This window comes from Trachurus japonicus, chromosome 14 (assembly GCF_045865225.1).
Source record: "Trachurus japonicus isolate A0001 chromosome 14, Traja_1.0".
Lineage (NCBI taxonomy): Eukaryota > Metazoa > Chordata > Actinopteri > Carangiformes > Carangidae > Trachurus > Trachurus japonicus.
The window spans coordinates 6,572,149-6,596,440 of NC_140920.1; the positions used below are offsets into that span (position 1 = coordinate 6,572,149).

General features: G+C 42.9%; 1 protein-coding gene across 6 annotated transcripts in view; it reads right to left on the reverse strand.

The window, feature by feature from the left end:
- sh3pxd2b (SH3 and PX domains 2B) overlaps positions 1–24,292 on the reverse strand; it is a 39,685-nt gene that overhangs the window by 4,629 nt on the left and 10,764 nt on the right. For 2 of the 6 annotated variants that reach the window (XM_085797229.1, XM_085797228.1), the window contains exons 3-10: positions 21,209–21,284; positions 14,856–14,932; positions 9,948–10,039; positions 5,104–5,129; positions 4,189–4,224; positions 2,538–2,669; positions 1,399–1,500; positions 478–561 (exon numbers count right to left, since the gene is read on the reverse strand). In XM_085797229.1, the coding sequence (XP_085653355.1) occupies positions 478–561; positions 1,399–1,500; positions 2,538–2,669; positions 4,189–4,224; positions 5,104–5,129; positions 9,948–10,039; positions 14,856–14,932; positions 21,209–21,284 (625 nt within the window). The remainder of the gene's footprint in view (positions 1–477; positions 562–1,398; positions 1,501–2,537; positions 2,670–4,188; positions 4,225–5,103; positions 5,130–9,947; positions 10,040–14,855; positions 14,933–21,208; positions 21,285–24,292) is intronic. The other 4 variants (XM_085797232.1, XM_085797231.1, XM_085797230.1 and 1 more) reach the window with 3 other exon arrangements.

Consider the following 24,292-nt stretch of genomic DNA (forward strand, 5'->3'; position numbering starts at 1 on the left):
ACCCTCTCCCATGTAGATTGTAGTCGCCACATTGGCTTTACATTAGCTGACTGATTAAATGAGGCAAGGCTTGAGCAGCGTCTTGTGGAGAGAGAAGATGTAAGATAGACACTTGTGCAACACAAAAAACACACATACGTCCTCCACAAATACTGACAGGACAAAGTTGTTACTGTGCTACAAATGCACTTTTCTACCATTATTTCTACTACAGAGATGTAAATCTACTGCACTGATCTACCAAGTGTTTATTATTAATGCTGGTTAATTGAAACGATCATTTATTTTGAATTTAAACCACACAAATACACAATATTCGTGCAAGGATTTAATGGACATGCTTGGGTCTCTCATGCAGCATACACATCATGCATACACATGAACAACCATGCACACAGTTGTGTATGTGTGCACACAGACACACACACACACACACACACATTGAGAATAGGGGGAAAAGAAAGGCGTGCGCTCCACCTTGCCCAAAGCCTGTGCTGAATAGATCCCCTAAAGTTCTGCGACGACCCATGTGCCTTGGCAGTGACCAGAATCTCCGAGGCACTGGTCCCAGTACAGTAAGTGGGGCAAGATAGGAAGTGAACATTACATATGTCATCCTGATGATCTTTTCATCTAAATTAAAGCATTTTCAGTATTGGTGGATCTAGAAGAAATCAAAGTTGCAGTCCAGGAAGGGTGTGGTACCTTGAAGGATTATCATCACCACGATGTATAATCCATCTTTGAGCATTTTGGGATTCAAAGTTATTACAGCAAAACCTGGACGTAATAGTTAATCTAATCTCCTCAGTGTTCATATTGTATTTCCAGACATCCATCATCATGTAAAATGTTAGATAAGATAATGGGCTCTGATCTTCCAAATGACCACAGTATAGCCAGATCACTATCCACTGTTAAAGCCTCAGACTGAAATATGATCTGTAATTTGTCTTTGGCCATACAGTATCATTCTTTTAACATTCTTTGTATTAATTAGTGCTCTATAATTCAGGTGTTTAACATAAAAACAACACACAACAGCAGAACATAACTCTTATATAAACACATCCTGACCACAGAGCCTTGAATTTCTCTTTAAATGTACTGTGGGGTGTAGTATGAGCTATAGGAGGATGTTGTCTGCCAAATGAAGTAGCTGTACATGGTGTGTGGCTTGTACTTCAGAAGTCAACAGACAGATGGCAGCACTAGGTCAAAATTTGTCCAATGTTTGTCAGAATTTCATAAAAGTACAGCTTAACTTCTACTTGCAGTCATATTAAACCAAAGATAAGTTGTTGTGTACAGTTGGATTTGAGAGTGAATACTTGATAGTTTCTGTAACTCCTTCACATTACTGAGAGTAAACAACTACAGTACAAACACTTTCTGTACCTTCTTCCCCTGGTAGACTGAAGTCATCGGGGTCGTCCTGGGCCTCCAGGCAGGTGGCAGGAACCCAACCCTGGGCGTCATCGGAGCTCACAAACCACCAGCCTGAACGAGGCGAATACAAACATCCATTATACGCCAAACCTCGTTCCATTAAAGGATTCATGCTGATTCTCTGCTGTGATGCATGACTAATGAGCGTGGCCTTTCCATCTGATATTTAATTCAATACGCAATTTGAACGGTGAAATAATCTCACACAGTAACACCTGGGAGCGTTTCCCAGCATGCCTTTGTTAATCTACTCTAGATTGATGGAAAAATCCCCTTAGCATCAGATTTTTCCACCAATGATTTAAAGGGATAGTTCACCTAAAATTGAAATTTCATTATCTACTTATCTTTCATTATCTACTCACCCTCATGTCGACTAAGGGCTGGGAGAAGTTTCAGAGTCCTCCGTGACTTCTCTGAGTTACAGGGGGTCTCGGCGTAGCAGTGCATGTCCATATAACGGTTGCAAATCGATACCAACTGTCTTCGTAACAAAAAGACACACCAAAAAACATCCAAATACCTCCATGCTGCTCGTATGTAATGTCCGTCTTGTATTGAAGCCCCGAAATGCTAAATTGTCCCGAAAAAAATTAAATAAGTCTATATTTCAAGCTTGTTTTGTAGCGGAAGCTTCTCGAAGCTCCTCTTCCCGGTTCGTCAAATTTGGACGAACTGGGAAGAGGACGGACCCTGGTTCGTCCAAATTTGACGAACCGGGAAGAGGAGCTTCCGCTACAAACAAGCTTGAAAAATAGACTTATTTAATTTTTTTCGGGACAATTTCGCATTTCGGGGCTTCAATACAAAACGGACATTACATATGAGCAGCATGGAGGTGTGTCTTTTTGTTACAAAGACAGTTGGTATCCATTTGCAACCGTTATATGACATGCACTGCTACGCCAAGACCCCCTGTAACTCAGAGAAGCCATGGATAACTCTGAAACTTCTCCCAGCCCTTAGTCGACATGAGGGTGAAATTTCAATTTTGGGTGAACTATCCCTTTAAACCAACCTTTGCACAATCCCAAGTTAAGTAATAAATACCTAAAGACTGTACCGTACCGATGCTGTGTGGAACTTACCGGACTCATTCTTCTCAATGACCTCCACCACCTGACCCACGTGCAGACTGATCTCAGAGCTCTCCTGCTTTTCATAGTCTGTTACTGCCACGTACTGGTCGAGCAGCAGAGGGTCGGCCGCGTTGGAGTCGCCTGTTAAAGGGGAACAAATCAAAGCAGAGGCTCATTTAGTTCTTTTGTCTTTCTGCTCCTTTTCTAATTCAGGCTGTGGATGAAATCTCAATCATGTAAAAAAGCCTCTTCTCATTAACTTTTGACTCATTGAGGACCTTTGGTAATATTATTTAATATTAAGATGAATCCCATGAACTTGGAATCATGAGATTACATCTGTTTACCCTTTTACCTCCTAATAAGACATTTTAAAATGTCAGATTTCACACACTTCAAAGAACTTTCCTGGTGATCCAATTTAAGCATGGTCTTTACAACACGTCTGCAGAGCTACAAGAGGTTTTTCATGAAATGCCAAGGATAATTGAGCATTTTGTAAAAAGCTAACTGGTGAGAGGAGAAGAGGCTTCTCTACAGGATGGAGATTCACCCCGGCATGAAGCAGAGAGAGAGGAGGTAGCGGATGTGATTGGAGAGAGATGATGTGAGGGGAAACGATGAGCTGACAGAGGGTGAGGGGGGGTGGGGGGTGGGGAAACGTGTGGAGAGGTGGAGTGAATGAGGCCGTTAAAAAGTGTCAGGGGTTAAAGTCAATCATCAGTACGGCTGCGGATTCTACAGTAGAGACACAAACCAGCACCATCAAGACCCACCACCCAGTGTTAGCACCAAGCCAGTCTGCAGAACATCTACTCTTAACACACCAGGGCTCAGTAACAACACAACCAGAACTGCAGGTGAACAAAACACCTCCTGGTCCACACATACTGTAGTGCACTGATATTTTAACCGTTATGCCATTTGCATCCAGGGCAGTTATGGTGAAGGAGCATTAATATCATCCGCTGCAGCCTGCAGGCCACTGAAGGTGCTGATGGACTCACAGGTGTTCAATTCTGACTGTAAGCAGCTGAAAACAGCTCAAAATATCAGAGTTTGTTTTTCCATAAACATCCTTTCAGTGAGCTGCAGCAAGACCCACATAACTATTAAGACAAGATCCGGTTGAGTTTAGTGTCAAAGAAAAGAACCAATGAGCCAGCTGAAAAAGTTTGGGAACAAAATGTGAAATTTAATTATTCATATGGTGCATTTTTGCGACGTTCATTTTTAATGATATTTTGCAGACACAAACTGAAATGGTTCTTTTGGTTTCCACTGAACTCAACCAGCTACTTCTAACTCTATAGATTTCACACTTTCAAATCATTTTCCATAACTTCAATCTTCCTGCTTTTGCCAGATGCTGACAACCCGTGGGCCGAGCTAGAATACATACAGAGTGAAATCCCTCTAATGTAGGTGTCGTTATCCTCACTTCATCCAACAGACCATGAGCCACGCTGGGTCTATTAAATATAAATTCACCAGTTACACTGTAAAAGAATCATCTCCAGAACCAGCGCCAGCCCCAAGCCTCCAAACAGAGCCACATCCCACCTGCCCGGGCCGGGGAGGGAGAGGGGGAGTAACAGCCCACTAGCAACCGGCTGGGTCACACACACAGCACGACCAACCATGACAGCTTGTTTACTACCTCTCTTTAGGAAAGTGGTCGCTCTCTCCACAATGCCTGATGGAAAGGAAAATGAATGGAGAAGAAAACTGAAAAAAACGACATGGATGCAACTTCAGAAAATTAGATGAGTGAAGAGGACAGAGAGGATTTACAAACCAAAACAAAACAAAACAAAACAGTGGCCAAGGTGGTTGGTTTATAAATGCTACTGTGATAATTGACTTTTTAAAGGGATAGTTCAACATTTTGGCAAATTGGCCCATTGTCATAATCCCTATAGTCATAGCAGCATAGGTTCGTTAACTTTAATTGTCGGTGCAAGCTATTTTAAGAACGCCAGAGCAGAGCCGCAAGCTGCTCAGAGCTACGCTACAGAGGCTAATGGGATTTTTTGGTTTTCTCTCATCAAACTCAACAAATACACAATCCAACAACTCCAAAACGCTCTGGTGGACAAGTTGTGACCTGCACATTCACCACGCTATGAGATAATAACGGGTCGTTACCAGACAGAGTTGTTTTCGAGGCAAATGCAGAGACGGCTTGCCGGAAAACTGCCCCCGACGAGAACACACGTCAGCGGTTTTGCATGAATTTACCTCTTAAACAACTCTGTCTCGTAACGTTCTGTTCTTATCTCATATCGTGGTGAATGTGCAGGTCACAACTTGTCCACCAGAGCGTTTTGGAGTTGTTGGATTGTGTATTTGTGAGTTTGATGAGGGAAACCAAGAAATCCCATTAGCCTCTGTAGCGTAGCTCTGAGCAGCTCGCGGCTCTGCTCCGCCGTTCTAAAAATAGATTGCACCGACAATTAAAGGTAACAAACCTACTGCTAAGAACATAGGGATGATGGCAACAGGCTTTAACAAGGACAAAATAACCACCTCGCCCCATTTTCATTTAAAATACACAAATAAAACTGCATCTTACCTGATTTCTTCTTTCCGATTGGTTCCCTGGCAACGAGAGGAAATCACATTAGGACCAAGAAATACTGTAAGTCCTTTTGCAGAGATAAGGATAAAATTCCTGCCAACAAATACTATCCAAGATACTTTGAATAGTTCACATGCAGATGTCATAAAATGCTTTAACATGAGACTCATTCCTCTCACTGATAAGATAACATTCAGTCTGTATTTTGCAGGAATGAAACCTTGTAGAGGATTGAAAGGTCGTTTCTACAACAATCTGGCACTAATGGAGCCTTTTAAACAAACTCAGAGTTAAAGAGAATTAAATGGGTTTTGAATTGTTTCATGAGAGTTTTATATTTGTTATGGAGGACAATAAAGCAGCGGAGTGATGCCCTGCAGCAAATTATCTACAATAAATCATAATATTGCCATTTTCTGTGATGTCTGCTTTTTATCTGAGAGAGTCTGTGTCTATCGGTGTGAGGAAGGAGCCTCTGATGTTGAACTTAATACAGCGTCTGCTTTAGACATTAGCCAGACAAATAGACCATCGCTCCACCGAGGCATCAGGAGCTGATTCAATGTCCAGATTCCCAGAAAAGTCAATGGTGGCTAATGCTCAGTGTTTCACTCCTGTCTCAGCCTCTTTGTTATCTAAATATTGCTCCCTCACTTTATGGCCTTCGCTTTTTTCCATCTCACATCTTCCACGTCTCCTCCACTCGCTCCTTTCATCTCCCTTAATCATTTTCCTTGGCAGCAGCTTGTTGTTCGCTCCCCTGCATCAACATGAGCTCTCTCAGCCACAAAAAGCTCTGTTCAATCGACACGACTGTTAATTGCAGAGGCTCAGGTCTCAATAAATCTTTACCCATGAAGTGTGCCCATTAACGTGCTATAAAAAGAAACCCCTGCCCGAGCCAACCACAGCAATACCAATGTTTTGGATTACTATAGAAGACCTGTGTATGTGTGTGTGTGTGTGTGTGTGTTGCTCTTTGTGTACCGAGGTGAAACCGCGGTCAATTTATACACCAGTAACTGACCTTTGGCCTAATGTGATTATTTTAACTTCTCTACAGTTTGCATTTTATTCTGAGGCTGGTTACCAAAGGAAAAAAAAAAGAACTGAACCATTAGGGTCAATTTTTAGTTTCAAACCTTCATGGGAAAATTCATATCAAACAAACAGGGCTGAGTCATATTCAGGGCACTCAGATAATAGACGGTAAAACAAACTATTGCCATCCAGTCGTGAGAGCGCAGTGTGAAACAAATGAGGTGACAAATATCAGAGCCACAGGACTTGGGACAGGCTTTCACAGACATTAAAATAAAGCTTTGGAGTTCCAACACCTGCATTCATTTGAGTGATTAATAAAAATCGATACTCTCATCATCTGTCTCCCTGCTTCTCCACAACCTCCACGCCCTTTCACCTCCTTCTCCTTCTGTCTCCGTCTTTATCTGAGCTCCTTTTCATTCTTTCCATCCAGCTCTATTTCCATCTTGGCCCATCGTATGATTCTATTTTTTATTTTTTTCCTCTCCTGTTTTCCCTTTTGCTTTCAATATTGTGCAACACTTCCACTTTTCTGCAAACACTTCCCATCATGGCTGTCTTTTCTACTTCCTCTTTGCACTTACTGTACAGTACAACCCCCTCCCCTGCCCCCTGTAACTTTGCTGCTCTTAAGGAGAGGGAGTCTAAGATGTCCGTCTCAGAGCGGTGGATTTACAGTCCATGATAAATCTTCTTCCACAGTTGCTGCTGCCTGTGTCTGTGCACCGGCCCTGCTGTCAGTCGGCCAAACAACAGGCTGCACTGGCAGAGAGCAGTAATCCAATTTCAATAAAAGACAAACCAAGGTCTTTCCTATATTCATCCGCCTCAAGTAAAACGCTGCCTCTCCTTCCTGCTTCTCTCCAACACATGCTTGGGGGTTTGTATGAGGAGTGAGGAGGTATGTGTCCTTGGCAACCTCACCGAGGGAGGACAGAAGAAGACAAAGTGTGTGCGTGTGTGTGTGTGTGTGTGTGTGTGTGTGTGTGTGTGTGTGTGTGTGTGTGACTGAGTGTGTGTGTGTGTGCGTTGAGAAGAGAGGGAGAGGTCCAGCTGTCAGGACATATATAAACAGATCAATGGTTGATTCCTTCAGACATATTGTCCATTTACTGTCAGACAAATACCGCTGCCATTTCTGGTTATCAAGCAGCAGACAGACAGAAATGTTCCCCACGTCCAGGAGGAGACAGGAAATATGAAATCTTCTAGAGCAAGTTACAGTTTGTCCTCAGACTGACTCTGCACTGTTTTATAAAACCAGCGGTCGAAGGAGAACATGATTTGTTTAGTTGAACACGAGAAAAGGGAGTGGTATAATGTTGGGCATTAACAAACAATGACATAATGCTCCAATGATGAATGTCCTTTCATAGTGATCACCCATAGATACTGAATTTGTTATTGGAGACTTGCAGAGGGTTTTGATTGTCAGAACTCCTGAGCTGATTGATACTGATCATGTTATCAGAGGCCTGAGCTGCACCACACACTTTAATGTGACATTTAATCAGTCTCAGTCTCTTTAACGGCCTCACGTCCTGTTTAACGTCCTTGAGCAGGACGGATGTGAAGAGAAGGTAACAGGAAATAAGATGTAAATATGATGATTTAACAAGATTGGCTCATAATTACATTACATAATTTGATTACTTACTGGGGGGAAAAAAATCTAAATAGGGATTAAAAGCCACAGTGTGCTGCATTTGTAGATTCTTTGGACAGATGCTTCGCGTTGGACGGTTCACGACACCTTGAAGGGCATTATCCTGCTTATACCATGTTCACTTACCAACTAAATAAATATGAAATCAACTTTTTTTATACTTAAATGTGTTTAAAATTAGGTTTTTCACAAGCTATAGCTGAGCGGACTATTTAATATCGCTCGTCCACAGACAAGAAAAAGGAAACCCGCTGTGGCCGAAGTGTAGAGCCACAACGACTCTACCGCAGTCCAATGGTTGATCAGTGAAGGGAAGTGAGATGAATGAACTAACTTGACACTAAGTATTATTACAGAAGGCTATTACACTCCTTACCACTTGCGTGTTACAGACTCAAGGGGCTGTGATGCACTGAAGAAAACTTGTGATGCTCTCAGTCTCCGTTGCCATGGTTACTAACTAGCGGTTGAGCCAGCACAATAATATTTAGAACTGTCGACACCCTACAGCCAATGAGAATTGAGTTATTCAACCCCCGGACCATGGCGAGCGAGACTAACTGTTCAGCCACGTCAGCGAAAGTGCCTTTACTAAAGAGCTTCACAGTTAAAGGAGAATTCCGGTCATTTTCTAAGTAGTAACGCTCTACAGCTCTAGGTCCCCGAGTGTGACCATAGGAAAAAATATGAGAAAAATATGTGCAGCCCGGACCTAGCTCTCCTCCTGCTAGCTGCGCTACACTGCAGTTAAACAGTGAAGTAATGGGGGCAGTTCTTCTTCTAACCGTGACTTTGGCCTCTATATAATGTTCAAAATATCACTACACATGCTTTGCAACATCCGCCAGTTCCTTAACACACAACACTGAGTATGTATAACTCAGTTAATATGAGAGAGTAGTGTTTTTATCACGTACCTCTGTTAACTCTAGCTTCCTGGGTAGACCTTACTAGTCGACTGTCGAGCTTGGGACTGTTTCCATATCAACAAAGACAAAAACGCGAGGAAAACATGGATTTAGGAGGAAAAAAATATTTTGGATGGGGAAAAAGCATCAATATGAATATAACTGCTTTTTTACCCATCCAAAATCATTTTTTCCCCCTAAAGCCATGTTTTCCTTTTGTCTTTGTTGATATGGATCTAGACCTGTAGCGTTACGTAGAAAATGACTGGAATTCCCTTTTAAGGGTGCATGAAACTGCATAAGTGAAAACAGTTGTAGGAATATTTAAGACAACAATAACTAATAGTGATTTTAAAAAAAAGTTACTAATTAATCGTATAGTCAGAGAGTGTACAGCTCAGTCTTTAGGTGAACGACTGTGACACAGTGACAGACTTCCACTTCTGTGACCCTGATTTTGTCACCATGTCTCGCAGCCTCGCTCCCTCGCTGCTTTCCCAGCATGCACTCCTCCTCCCACACATAACGGGACCTGTGGACTAATATTCCTGCTGTCTGAGGAAACCCGCTCGACGCTCCAGTGTGTGTTGACAAGAGATGTTAAAGCTGAAAGCCTGAGCCGACAGCTGTTGGTGTAAAAACCATCTCTGGGGTTAAAGTCTCTATGAAACCAGTCGTCCGTAACCTCGCCTGCCCCCGAGGCCGCCGCTGACTTTAATAACAACACAGGCTCATGTTTATATCATGTGCTTTGTGTGTGTGTGTGTGTGTGTGTGTGTGTGTTGGCGGCTGGCATTCATTGGCCACTGATGTCTTAGTGTTAGCACATCGTTAACTGTCAGCGCTGGATATGACGTTAATGTGTTGAGAGAGAGAGAGACGGAGTGAGGAGCTGTGCAGACTCAGCTGTCTGAGCTGCAGCTACATGTTGAAATGCAAACTCAGCATTTGAAAAAAAAAAAAAAGATCATTAAATGTGCTTTTGCTTGAAAAAACCTCAACAGGAAGTGGTGCAACAGCATGAAGTCACGTCCATTAGAGATGTAATGAACGCTCATTACCGGCAGACTGGGGGTGACATGACATCAGTCAAGAGAACAATGACGGGTTTTTCCATCGTGTGTGAGATCCTGAACGCCTCGCCACAGCGGAGGAGGAAGAGGAGATGTGGGTGTGTGTGTGTCTGTGTGTGTGTGTGTGTGTGTGGTGGTGGTACTTACTCCTTGGGTGGGTTCAGGTCCTCGGGCCTGGTCTCAAAGAAGACCCTGACCTCCTCGCACTGGGAGATGTAGACAGGCAGCTGGATGAGAGCCTGCAGAGCACAAAACAAACTGACAGTTACAATCACCTCATATACACTGACTGTATATATACACACGTCCACCAAGGGTGAAACATAGTGATCAATGTGTGTCTGAGCTCACAGGAGTCCTCTCACTGCACCGGGAAACATGTGATAATATGGAAAACACACAGAGCTGGTGGATTATCTGATGTTGGTGATTTTACCGTGTGACTATTTAATGAACGTTTTCTGGAACAGTCTACCTGTGGACCTCAGGTTAGCACACTCATTAACAAACTTTAAATCTTTTTTAAAAACTCACTTTTTTAAAAACTCACTTTTATAAAAACGTGACTTCTATTTTGGTCCTTGTTGGGGCTTTTATACTGCTTTATCTTTTTGAAATCCTTTTTTGTCATTTGTTTGTCTGTTTTCTCTTGTGTTTGGTGTATTTTAAATATTTTTTTTCTGCCCAAGCACCTTCTAACTATGTTCAGAAATGTTATAGAAATAAAGTTTATTATTATTATTATTCACTTCTTCATATCCAGATGCCAACTCATCAGTACTGGTCTCCACTTTTATATTATCCCATCCTATTCCACCATTACACATTCTTTGCATTTTGCAAATAAAATTTCATGCACTCCTAAATATCCAAAACCGTTTTTGATTTGCACTGTTTTGTTCTTACTACATGAGCTTCAAAATCTGATGCATTTTGTGTATAAAATGGCGAAGCACCATCATGATTTTGCCTAACTTCTTTTTAGATGACTGTGCAGGCGGCGCAGACGTCTACGTCTCCTGTTTCTAACATTTATATCAAAACCAGAGTTTAATGTTGTTCTCAGCAGCTGGTTCTGGTTCTGGTTCTGGTTCTGGTTCTGGTTCTGATCTGGGCTCATTGATCCGGCTCGATTACCCTCCTCCCTCCTCTTGTGTCTCTGTGGAGGATCAGTGATGAGCTCTGACAACACAGCAGGAGATGAAACACAAACAGCTACATTCAGCGTTTCCTCTGTATCGATGTGCACACGGCGGGCGAGTCCTGTTATTGCACATTCTCTACCCCCTCTCTCTCTCCTCTCTCCTCTTTTTTTTCTTTATCTGCCTTTCACTCTCTTTTCAAACAAACCTCTCTGGGGGCAGCAGTGACACTGATAATCACCTTAACAGCTCAACCCCCCCACCCAAAACCAGAAGACACATTAATGACCCTGTGCTGACTGTCTCTGTTACTGCTGCTGCTAAGAAACAGAGACCACTCCTCCTCCTCCTCCTCCTCCTCCTCCCTCCATCCGCTGGCAGCCAGAGCTCGGTGCCATCATCCATCAGGCCTCCTCCTCTGTAGCCGCTCCCTCTGATTTTAATACTCCTAAGTGTTTCTGTTGTGTCCTTTAAGGCAGCAGAGTCTCTGACACACACTGATATCACATCAGGAGTACTGAGGGATATGAAATGGAAGTCAAAGACAACCCACCCACCCCCCGCACCCCTCCCCACCAAGGTGTCCTTGTCCCCACGTGGCCACTTGTGCCTCGTCACACTTATCACCATCAATTCACGCCAACAACTTGTGCTGAAATAAAAGGAGTGGGCCTGCTGCCATGGACAGAGACAGAGAGTGTGTGTATGTGGTGTTTTCCATTAGCAGCAAAGTCATAAAGAGTTGGGAGTGTGCAATGCATGAGACCCCCCCAACCCCACAACCCAAACCCACCCACCACCACCACAGAGCAACCATACGCCTTTGTTGATTCATGGCAGATCTAATATTGTGAAGATGATTGTGCATCAACATCCATATCCACCCAGACACAGAAGTTGAGCAGCTGATTTAAGATTATTTTTGACCTCCAGAGGACCCCCCCCACACACCCACACACACACAATGTCTGGTGCTGCAGCCCAGAGAGCTGCATCATGCCTGAGGTCAGAGAACCGTCCATCCTCTCCTGGTGTCAGCCGGCGGCCCGACCGCTCATTACCATTCTCCCCAGGGAGGAGGAGGAGGCTCAGGGTACATTACAGCAAATGGACTTTATGGGTGTTCTTTACAGCCGGCAGCATTAAGGTAATTGTGTGTGTCGAGTGTGTGTGTGTGTGTGTGTGTGTGTGTGCGCATGTGTGTGTTTTCTCCAAGGAAAAGTATAAGGTAATGGATAAATGGATATTCATTCCTATAAAAAGAAACAGAGCATTGTGACTGTGACTGTGCACGGTAATGTTTCACAGCAGCCTGGGATCAGTCCTGTTAAACACAAAATAACTATACTACAAAGATATATATAAGATATAATGTTGTGTCTGTTGCATCTGAAACTACTGACATGTGTCAAAGGGATTTTATTTCTGTCAAATAAAGTAAAAGCGTTGTCCTGACTGATGAAGGTCAGATAGAAAGTGTTTTATTACATCATGGACTTTGACATGTGATGGCGCTGCAGTCGCTCCACTTCAGCCTCCGTCTTTATGCAAACAATCCCTGATTAGATGTGTTTTTGTTGTTTTATCCGACTGTTTTCCCGGACTTGACTTGAAAGAAAACATGAGACTCCAAACAACCAGGGAAATTCCATGAGTCAGGTTGAAGCCTCCTCAGCTGTACAACAGAAGTGCTGACTCAGCTCCTCCTGAAGAAAAACATGAAGTTTCACCTTGTCAACCTGACGCCGGCAGCATGTAGCGGGGTGGATGAAAATGCACTTTTCTTTTCTTTTTTGTGCTTACATTCAAGTTTGGATTTGTCTCAGAAGTGAGCGTGGTTGGTGACGCCCCGGCTGCATCATTAGATCTGACCTTTAGTATAGCTACTGTACCATCTCATCAAAGGGCTGAGTGATGTTGTTTCAAGTCACCAGCACCTATCTCAGATAAGCTCCGTCCTCAAAGAGCAGCACCACATCAAAGACCTCTCACATCCATCAGCAGCAGGTAAATGAAAACTTCTGTTGTTTTCTTAAATCACTTTTCAGACATTTCCACAAAAACAACTTTGTGTGCAGCAGCAGCGACACCACAGATGTAAAACTGGCTCAGCTATTCCCATAAACATCCACGCCCTCAGACGTGAACCAACAACTCTTCTCTTCTTTACCCCCGCCCCCTTTCCCCCCACTCTTATTTTTCACATAAGTGGTTAAAGATGTTTCCTACAGCAGCTGTACATTCCTCTAAGCCCCCAATGACACTCGGTGGAGTATCGTACATAAAAGCCTTTCTCTTCACTCCGAGGCCTCGTAAATTAGCATCTGTAATACTCAGGAAGGAAGGAGAATCAGCCGATCAGCTCGGGATCGGAGACTAATTCATACAGAGATGGATTATTGAGGAGACAGAAAATGATACAGGTGAAGGGGTGAGAGAGAGAGAGAGAGAGTGGGCAAAGTCAGAACTAACTTATATAAATATCCTTGTCTCAGAAAAAGAAGAGGAGGAGGAGGAGAAGGAGGAGGAGGAAGAGTGGAGGCCCTGAGGTAAAAACCTGTAGAGCTGAATAAAAACACAGTGAAGGGCTGTGGTGGATGTGCTGACGGGAGCAAAGTCAGCACCTGTGAAAACCCCTTCGCCTTCGATGTGACTCTATTAACAGTAACCACGACAACAGGAGACACTACAGCTCATCCTCCTGCTGTTTCACACCTAAATCATGTGTCATTCGTCCATTTTTTCTATTTAAAAAAAAAAAGTCCAAACCATAATATTGTTGCTAAGATGTGCTCAATCATCATCAATCATAACGTATTCTTTAGGTTGCCGGGGCAACATTATTTCCATCAGATTGCAGTGATTATTTTCCAGCTATTGGCAGTTTTATGGTCACAGCTCAGCTCTGCTACGGTGCAGCCGCAGTTTGTACAGTTGCATTTTTTCCACCTGTTCTCGAGGGTCCAAGTGATTTATACCTCTGGTAGAAAAAAAAAGACGTGTAATGAGCTGGATAATGCACAGGTTTTACATTCTTTCTATTTCTTTTCCTTTTTTTTGCAAGTGATGGAAAGAACAGTGCTTTCATTTTCACACATGTCACCACTTTCATCTGTTAACTGGCAGCAGCAACAGCATCACCACTACCACGGCATCAGCACACCAGATGCATTAGGAGTCGTCCTGTTCAGTGGGATGGTGATGGGTTATTGAACATCTGGGTGTTCCAGTGAGATCATCCTCTTCTCCTCCGTACACTATCGATCCCTGGAGAGAAATTCTCCTCTCGTTTGTCTGCTGCTTTTTACAGTTAGGTCAGTGAGCGGCGGAGCACCTGGGGGGCTGTTAGAGGCCTTTGTACCTGCTGTCAGAGTCAGTGCAGTTCACACCACGCGCTGCCAATTTACAAGGCATCGTTCACACAGCTGCTGCTGCTGCTGCTGGAAAGATGTAGCTCTATAAATTTAGTTATGTAAATGTTGCAGTGTGGCCATCAGCTTAATTCTAATCAATATAACCATGTGTTTGAATATTTTACGACTATAATGTTGGTGTGTGTGTGTGTGTGTGCTCTATCACGCTAAAAATACATACTGTATATGCAACAACAACAAATAATACGTCCCCTTGAAACCAGATGTCCTGGTGCCGCTGTGTTATTCCCGTGTTGCTCAAACACACAGAGGCCATGAGAAGATTATTTTCCATTTTCCTGTTCATGACTGAGTTGATTCAGTTTCACTCTGTGGGTGGTTTGGATGTTTTTCTTCTGCTCTGACCACTCCGCTCTCTCTACCTTCATCTTACACACGTTTTATATGTGCTGAGCTTTCACCATGGATGTTCATGTAATACGACCGCTGCTGACTTTTGAGTTAAAGTCACACACACACACACACACACACACACTCACCCTGCAGTACTCGTTGATGGGCCTCAGCCTTTTCATGGCCACATCTCTGATGTGACTCCTCCTGAACAGGATCTTCCCTGGAAGAAGAAAGAAAGAAAGAAACAGCTTAGATATTGACAAAAACAGAAAGTGCAAACTGTGTTTAAACATGTACATGACAGGTATTATCAGATTAAAGATAACACCCAGGCTGTTTCATTTGGATGATGTTGTGTCAAAAACAAACTTTAAAAAAAAAAGGACAATAAGGACACAGACTTGTAGGAAGTAGGTTGAGTGAATTAGCATGCAGATACGCTGCTATTATCAATATCACTGACAGCACAATGAGGCGGCGGAGCAGCGAGGTGAATATCTGGCCTTTCCAAGTCATGAATAAATGATTTTGGGAAAAGCTAGTTATGCCTGCCTGACAGCTTAAATGCTGCTGCTGCTGTTGCTGCTGTTCTTATCTCCGGGCACGAACAAACCTCGGGCACAGACGAGCCGCGTCGCCATAACAATAACAAGAAACGGCCACAAATAGGCCTCTTTAAAAAACACTCCTGCAGGAAATTTCAAGTCTCCATCTATTTTCTCCTGAAGTTTCTCGCTGAGACAGCGTTAATGGAAACATATGAACTGGGCAGGAAAGTCGACGCCGGAACAAGGACTGAATGATAATAATGAAAAAAAAAGGGAATGTGTTTTGAAAAGTTTAGTGTATCACGTCCATCGAGGGGTGAAGGTATTTGTCTGGACTTGCTGGAACATGAATAAATGTCACAGGAGCTGGAGGCTGAGCAGTCGACACCTTCAGCTCCTCAGCTTCAACCACGATACTAAAAAAAACAAGTGTTTCTCAGAGATCAAACCCACAAGTGTGTGTGTGTGTGTGTGTGCGGGAAAGTGAGTGACGCAAAGAGTGTGTGATCACCACAGTGTCTAATATTTACTCCCCTGTGTTACTGCTTGTTGACTAATCTGACTTAAAGACTGAAGGAAAGACAGATACATGTGAGCGAAGGTGAAGAAGAGAGTTTATAGATGTGAAGTCACTTCCTGAAAACACAACCACAACTATAGTTAACTCAGGTGGGCGATGAAAACCAAGACTATAAACACAGGAACTCTTTTTTTTTCTTCTTCTTCAGAGTACTTCCTATTTACAGTATGTGACTAAAGATGTGATGGAGGTGGAGGATGTGAGAGTCTGTCCATGTGTAACATCAGAGAGCTCAACATCGTCACCTGATTGGTTCGGAGATTAAAACTAAAACTACAGCAGGAGGGACGGGGTTGTGACAAAAGAGCCGAGCCTCAGACATGTGGTTGTTCCTGTAGCTTCTGTTCTGGAGGTTTTGGATGGATGATGTGCAGACATGCGCGGTCACCAGAGGATGAACCTGAGCTGCGTTTGTGCGGAGGAGGACAGAGCAGCGCTGTGTGAGGGAGAGATCGAGTCCATGAAGAATGACGCTCCAAATCTTTTACGTGTTGTTGGCAGAGCAGCAGAAAGGACGCACTGTCTGGACACAGCTCCACAAAATGAGAGAGTTTTGAAAGTCAAACCCCTCGGACGCCTCCTCCTCCTTCTCCTCTCCTCTCTGTCTTGTTCTTCCTCTCCTCCCCTTGTCACTCCTCAAACAGAAAGCTTTTTTGACAGTTTTCCAAAGCTCTCTGGGGTCAGGAGAGAAGCACTGACTCAACACTGCCCACTCTGTATGCACCACCGCGACTCATGGCTGCAGCCGATGAAAAGAGTCTGTTTGGGTGGCGGCAGGTTGGGGTGGGAGGGGGGGTGGGGGGGTTGAAGCTGCTTCAGAGCCAACGGTGAGCGAGGCCGTCAGAGGGAGAGAGATAGAAGACACAAGTGGAAACACAGAGGAGGTCGTTGTTGTCGTCGTTCGACACCTCACACTCAATGAACTCTCCACACATGAATTAATCTTTTTCTTTTCACCTTATTTTGCCTCTTCAGGAAATTTATGAGCAGCTTAAACTTTTATATAACAACACAGACTTAAAGGAATAGTTCACCAAAAAATGAAATTCAGTCATTATTGACTCACCCTCATGCTGATGAATACTCTGGAGTAGTTTTTTATTCCTCAAAGTGCACCTGGAGACCCGGGAGGCCGGTTCGTAGTCCAACGAAATCCTTATATGAGAGTAATAGCGCCCGACACAAAAAGTCAACTACACAAAACCCCTCTAATACTGTATTCCTCCACGATGCTCGTCCGCTGCAATCCAAGTGTCCTGAAGGGATATAGTCCAGAGTTTACCCGAAACGACAGCAGTTTACTCGAAACAACGTAATTTAGGACATTTTTACAGACTCTGACGTTCGCGTATGTGAACGCGAGACCGCGCCCCAGGCAAATTCAATACAGGACTGTTTAGGCTGTAAAAATGTCCTAAATGACGTTGTTTCGAGTAAACTCTGGACTATATCCCTTCAGGACACTTGGATTGCAGTGGACGAACAGTGTGGAGGAATATTAGAGGGTTTTTGTGTAGTTTTATGGACGTTTTTGTGTCGGGCGCTATTGACTTTCATATAAGGATTTCGTTGGACTATGAACCGGCCTCCCAGGTCTCCAGATGCACTTTGAGGAATAAAAAACTACTCCGGAGTATTCATCAGCATTAGGGTGAGTCAATAATGACTGAATTTCATTTTTTGGTTTCGGTCAAACCTCAGCCAAGGACTGCAGACTATACAAGTTGTGTTTTTACCTCATTAGACAAGCAACAAGCAGATGATAATAACCTCTCTTTCTTTTTTATGGATTAAGGCTCTGAAATGTTTGCTGTCAATTTGCAGATTTCTAAATTTTGACTCGACTTATCCTGAATACCTTGACACTTAACTAAAGACGTATTACTTCATGAGCTGAGGGTTGAGACTGAACTTGTCTTGCATGACTTGCATGGTTTTTTTTCTGAAATGACTTGACGGTTTCCACAAAGCCGTGTGTCTGTTGTAATCAGTGTCTGTGACTGAGTGAGGCCACAAACAGCTTCATCAGCCGCTCCTGGTACGACATGTGCAACAGATTCAATTAGACAAGAGCAGTGATGGCTTTTCCCTGCAGACAGGAGATGAAACATGAGACGGCCGAGACATAAACAACCAGGTCATGGTAACTGTTGAGATATTTTGTTGGTTTTTTTTGCCCTTTTTCAGACAGAGGAATGTTAGTTATTCGGCTCTGGAGACTCATACTTGACCCGTCTAACGTACTGTGCCTCCTACTGTGGCGGGCGGAGAGATCCCTGCTCAGCATCTGAGTAATGTTGATCCATCTTCAGGAGGACGGCCGACAAGAATCACACATTCATCCTTCATTCTTCTATGATCCAAGTTATTAAAAAAAAAACACCCTCCTCCATCACACAGGGACCCACACGCCTCCTTTTAGCTTGAAGGGATAGTTCACCCAAAATTCAAATTTCACTCATTATCTACTCACCCTCATGTGGACTAAGGGCTGGGAGAAGTTTCAGAGTCCTCCGTGGCTTCTCTGAGTTACAGTGGGGCTCCGTGCAGCACTGCATGTCCATATGACGGTTGCGAATGGGGCTCAATTTTCTTCGTCCAAAAAGACACACCAAAAAACATCCAAATACCTCCATACTGCTCGTTTGCAATGTCCCTCTTGTATTGAAGCCCCGGCATGAGAAGCACTGCTCTTACTGGTCCGTCCAAATCTCACGCGATTTGCGCCAGCATCAGTGCAAATCACGCGAGATTTGGACGGACCAGGAAGAGCAGTGCTGGGAGCTTCCGCTACAAACAAGCTTAAAATATAGACTTATTTAATTTTTTTCGGAACAATTTCTCATGTTGGGGCTTCAATACAAGAGGGACATTACAGACGAGCTGTGTGGAGGTATTTGGATGTTTTTTGGTGTGTCTTTTTGGACGAAGAAAATTGAGCCCCGTTCGCTACTGTCATATGGACATGCAGTGCTGCATGGAGCCCCGCTGTAACTCCGAGAAGGCACGGAGGACTCTGAAACTTCTCTCAGCCCTTAGTTGACATGAGGGTGAGTAGATAATGAAATTTGAATTTTGGGTGAACTATCCCTTTAAAAAGCCCAACTTAAGGTTATCGGTTAGCTGACCCGCTGACACTGCTCAGGGCTCTGGGTTCAAACACATCACCTTTATCTAAATGTCATGCATGATGAGCCCATCCAAGAAATCTCAGCGCCACAGTGGGAGGCATGTATTCATATGACAGGAAGCTTATCTTCAAGATAACAAAACCATCAAGGAGGGGAAGAAAAAAAATATGAAAAAGCTTTCTAGGGCGTCTTCTCAGGGGTTAAAGGTCAACTCAAAGTTAAACGCAGCAGAAAAATACTAAAGACAAAGCAGAAATCCTGCACACATGCATTCAGACCAGCCACTTTGCTGATGTGCAGATACCAAAGGAGTAAAACCGTCCTGAGGTCTGAGCTGAGAAAACCACTTCCGTGCCGTGTTCAGCCACAGACCAGACTGCTGCTGCTCTGTGGATGAAGGATTCTCTTGGCTGTGAGGAAAATTCATGCCTGAAAATCAAATAAGTTCCTTCCCACAGAGAGACTGTATGAGCAGATCTGGGACCTGTGACACATCTAAAAGTAACATGTCTTTAGTTTTCAGACATAGACACGGACTGAAACAGACTTTTTCTTTTGTTCACAGCGTGTCCTCCTGTCCGTCTCTCATCACTTACAGCAAATAAAGAAATCTCTGGTCCAGTGTTCCTTGTTCTCAGTGTTTTCCAGCTACAACAGCAGACCGTGTGTGTGTGCGCGTGTGTGTGAATGATCATGTGTTTGGTGTTTTCAGGCCTGAGGATGGAGATTATCCTCCTTATCTAAAACCTCAATTTTTTTTACTAGCAGGCACTGAGTGCAGGTGACGTTTCCAGCTCCACAGTGACGTTCCTACAGGTTTGTCAGGTAGAGTAGACTAACTTTAACTCTTGGTGCTTTTGCATCAGTTAACGGTTGAGTTTCTTTCTTATGTGACCATCAATGGTACATTTCTACCATTGGAAACAGAAGCAGACTCTACCAACACTCAGATCTCTTCACTGAGGTAGAAAATTCAAATATATAGATGCACATAATATACAGTTAGCTTTTTATTTAATTTATTGTTATTCAGTAGAACCTGAGTTTCTCATTGTGGTTGTCTGTTATGATGCACTGTGTCTTTTAGTGTAGTAAACATCGCTTTGGATTTTGTTGTATTCTGTCCAATGATAATAAAGTTTGTTTTATCTATTCTATAATATATATTCTATTGTATTACTAGTAGCAGTGGAGCAGAAGCATTTTTTCTTCTATCTCTCTCCCCCTCCTCCAACTCTGAGTTCACCAAACAGGCCCAGTGTGTGCGTGTGTGTGAGTTCCCAGAATGAGTTCCAGACCTGCAAGGCCACAAAAATAATCCTGTCCACCACCCACCCACCCCCCCTTCGCCTGGTTGGAGTTGGGGTGGGGGGTATGGGTGGGGTCTTTGGGTCTTTGGGTGAGGCTTTCTTTCAAACTCTCATAAAGAAAATCAACTTTCAGCAGGAACTCAGTGTGAAACTAGTTCAAACATCGGCCGAGTGCTTTCAAAGCTCTTTACTACAAGTGGCTCTGAGATTTGTTTGGAATAAAGTCACGGAAACTAAAAGAGAAGGACTTGTTATTTAGGCCACTCAGGTTTCATAAGTTCTGTCAGAGAAATGATGCAACAACGAACAGCCCGTGATGAATCTTATGAGCTGTGACTTTCTTGTTTTTATCAACTGAAACAATAACAGACAGCTCTGATTCATCCACCGGGTCGACTTCAGCTGAAGATGAAGAAACATATTGATGCTCAGTTCAACTGTGGTTGTTTCAGATGATTCTGGTTTTTTTCCTTTGTGTAAAAAAACACAACAAAACACTTCATCCACAGCCCCATTCACCCATCAGTGAGTCACATCGTTGCCCACATGCAAGTGAGTGAGCAGGAATCGAACACGAAGACACGACAGTACGGAGACTGACTCATGTGACTTCACTCTTCTGTTCTTCATTCATTTTTTAACACAACATCTTATTATAAGTGGGGTTGAAACTATCCTGTGATGAAATCTAATCTAATTCAATTCAATAAGAAACAATGACACGTGACGATCAGTCGTTTAAACCCAAGAAAAAAAAGAAGAAGCAAAAACTCAAATTCCAGCAGCTTGAGTCTCTGCATCTGTTTGGTATCCCTTTATTTGCTATTATTATCATTATTATTATTATAATGATGATGATGAGAATAATTCTCGTTCTGTTTATGCCAGACAGTCCCTGTTTATGAGTAATGTGTGTTTAAATCTTACCTGGTAGGAAAGGAATGATCCTGCGCTTCGGGTCTTTCTGACCTCCCTCCACTGGGAATTTATCCAGCAGCTCCATCTGAAAAACAACAAATTCAACATTATTAGTTAGCACATAAGGTATTTACACTCACACATAAAACATATAAACATGCATTTCACATTCACCACACACAGAGACACACAACAGGATAGCAGCTGAGCCTAGAGAGGAAGGGCTCTTTTTTTTTTTTTTTTTTTTTTTACAAATCAGCAGTTCCTACAAGGAATCCGGCCAATAAAGGAAAAAGCTGCCAGTGATTAGGAACGAACTGAGCAGATGGTTTGGTTTTTCCTCTCTGCCTCGTGTGCTGCTGTAGCTGAGCGTTGGTGTGTGAGCAGCGAGCCACCACTGACATAGTGGAACATTTCTGTTACCATAATCAACCAGTGGCTCCTTTCCTTTCCTCCACCACCACCATTTGGAGCTTTTTGTCTTGTTTTATTTTTAAAACTCAATCTTACAGTGTCTGATTCAACATGTTGGATCAACTATAGTTTTTATCATGTTGTCTTTTCGTCTCTGTGCAGCTGAGGCCTATAATAAAAAGACACCTGGTCACACTCAGCCATGAACTCTCTCTCTCTTTGTGACACCTGCAAACCTTTTGTAGTAAAATAACTTGGCTCAACTCAATAAGCAGAACAGAGGAGTGTTTGGAAATTTGTGTCCACATGACAGGCTGCGTGAAAAATTCAGAAAAGATTTGATGTCTTTGTCCAAAACTAAATTTGATTTGACCAGAGAAAAGTGGTGTTGTTTTGAGGGCTGAGATGATAACAGGACGACATCATGAGGGATTATTTCTCTCACTTATTATTTTTTTGTGCAAGATTTAGTCATCATCTTCACTGACTGCCAGTTGTCTTGTAGTCTTTTCCTTTAGCCCAGTCCCTGCACACACTCAGACACACACACACTTGCAGCTCGCTTTCATTGCATACATGCACACAGAGAAACCAGTGAAGTGAAATACAAGACCAATAAAAACTTTATGGATTTTTTCTGATGGTCCATCCATGTATCTGTGTGTCAGACAGAGGGAGGGAGAGGGAGCATCTCTACAATGAAGCAGCTACACAAAACACGACTTTAGAAGAGGACGCATAGTTTGTTTTTTTAGTTAAGCATTAACTGAACCCAGAGTGACTCTATACTGTCTGATCTTCTGTTTCCTATAGAAAAACAACATAATTACAGAGTAAGAAGGCCTGCAGCAGAGTCCGTGTCCTTTGACAGAGCGAGCACACAATGACATTAGTGACATTTCTGACTCTGCTCTGTTCAATGTTAACCAGATAACACCATTGGATTTATCTACCAAGGCCGTGCTACAGAGGCCTTTGAGGGTCAAACTGAGTAAATTCACTAAATATCTAAACCAAGGATGATTTCATTCCTGCCACAGTTTAATGTCTCTGAACCTGAGCAGGAAATCGAGACAGACTCTTGTCACTGCTGTATATTTATTCTCAGCAGCTACATGTCAGATCTCACAGCCAGTGTGTGTGTGTTTGTGTTTGTGCATAAATAAGTTTTTGTCTTTTCTCTGCCAAAGACTTTTGATGCATTATGTATGACAGGTTTTGTATTTTTGGTTTGGAGACTCTGTTTATCCCATATTTGACAGGGAGAAGCCTCCAGCTTCCTGTCAACACGGCATCAGCCTCCTCTGGTCCACCTGCTCCTGAATCTGAATTCATATGTAGGATTGTGTAGGACAGTTTTCAAAGTGGGCGGGGAAGATAAGAAAAAAATGCAAATAACAAAATAAAATGAATTATTATAATTTGAGTATTATTATAAAATATAATTTATTATAATATATCGAAACCTTATTTGCCATGCTCATCTTTCTAATTGCCTGCCAGTCAAAACATCATTCATGACGTTATAAACTGTTAGTGTTGACCTGGTGGTTTGCTCCTGACATCAAACTATGTGGGTTTGCAAAGGGGGCAAGAAGCTAAGGGGCTTTGGCGTGGAAAAGTTTGTAGGACGACTGACTGACTGACCGACTGACTGACTGACTGACTGAGTGATGGAGTTACATCATGGGTCAGCTGACTGCGATGTGACTGAGTGATGATGTTTCATCATTGTCGGTCAAGCATATGTTGGAGTTTCCCTGCTGGACGTTGCCTTTGCAAAATAATTTTGCCTTTTTTTGGCTGAATTTACCGACTTTTCAGACCCAGTGAGTCAGAAACCAACAAATTTAGCAACATTTTGGAAAAAAAAAATTCTTGAGAAGAGAGTCACTAGTTTTCCTCCATAAAAAACAAGGCTGGGCTTTCCCTCATGTGACTGTACAAGTCTGAGTGATAAGTCTATGTAAATACATAACACCACACACAGCCGTTGTTTTATCAGGCGATGTTGTGGTTTTTAAAAATCTACTCTTTCATAAAGCAGAGCAGCAGCTTGGAAACTAGTTTAAGCGACTGCCTGTAACATGTTAGATTTAATGAGCCGTGTCTCACTGATACAGTATTTGTTGAAAAAACACAACTGTATTAAATAATCGTGTATATGTGAGCACAGAGAGTTGGAGAGAATCAAACAGCTGACATCCAGCTATATATTAGGTTTTAACTCGGCCTTGTTGATATGAACTTTGGTCATTGCAATATAATCCAATAGTTCTTCCAGCTTTCGAGCAATAAAAACAAAGTCGAATCAAGATGTCACAGAAATGTCCTTTGAATGCAAATGTGAGAGAAACAATAAGTGAGACTGAGCCAAAACCAACAGGGGGTGGTGTAATATGAGGCGAGGTGATGCAGAGGTGATACAGAGCGAGAGAGAGCGGTGCCAGAGAGTCCTTTCTAATGGTTTTTATGGACTGATTCAGTGTGGTCAGGTGCCAAAGAGGCCTCGTTGCCTTAAAACAATAAGAGGGATAACGTTTTCAACAAATTACTGGAGTAGATAGAACAGATAGAGCTTCAAACTTTAATATTCTGTGGAAAACACAGATGGAACAACTTGATTAGATAAAACCAAAGACATGTTGACGTTGGATATTAAAATTTTAAATAAATAAA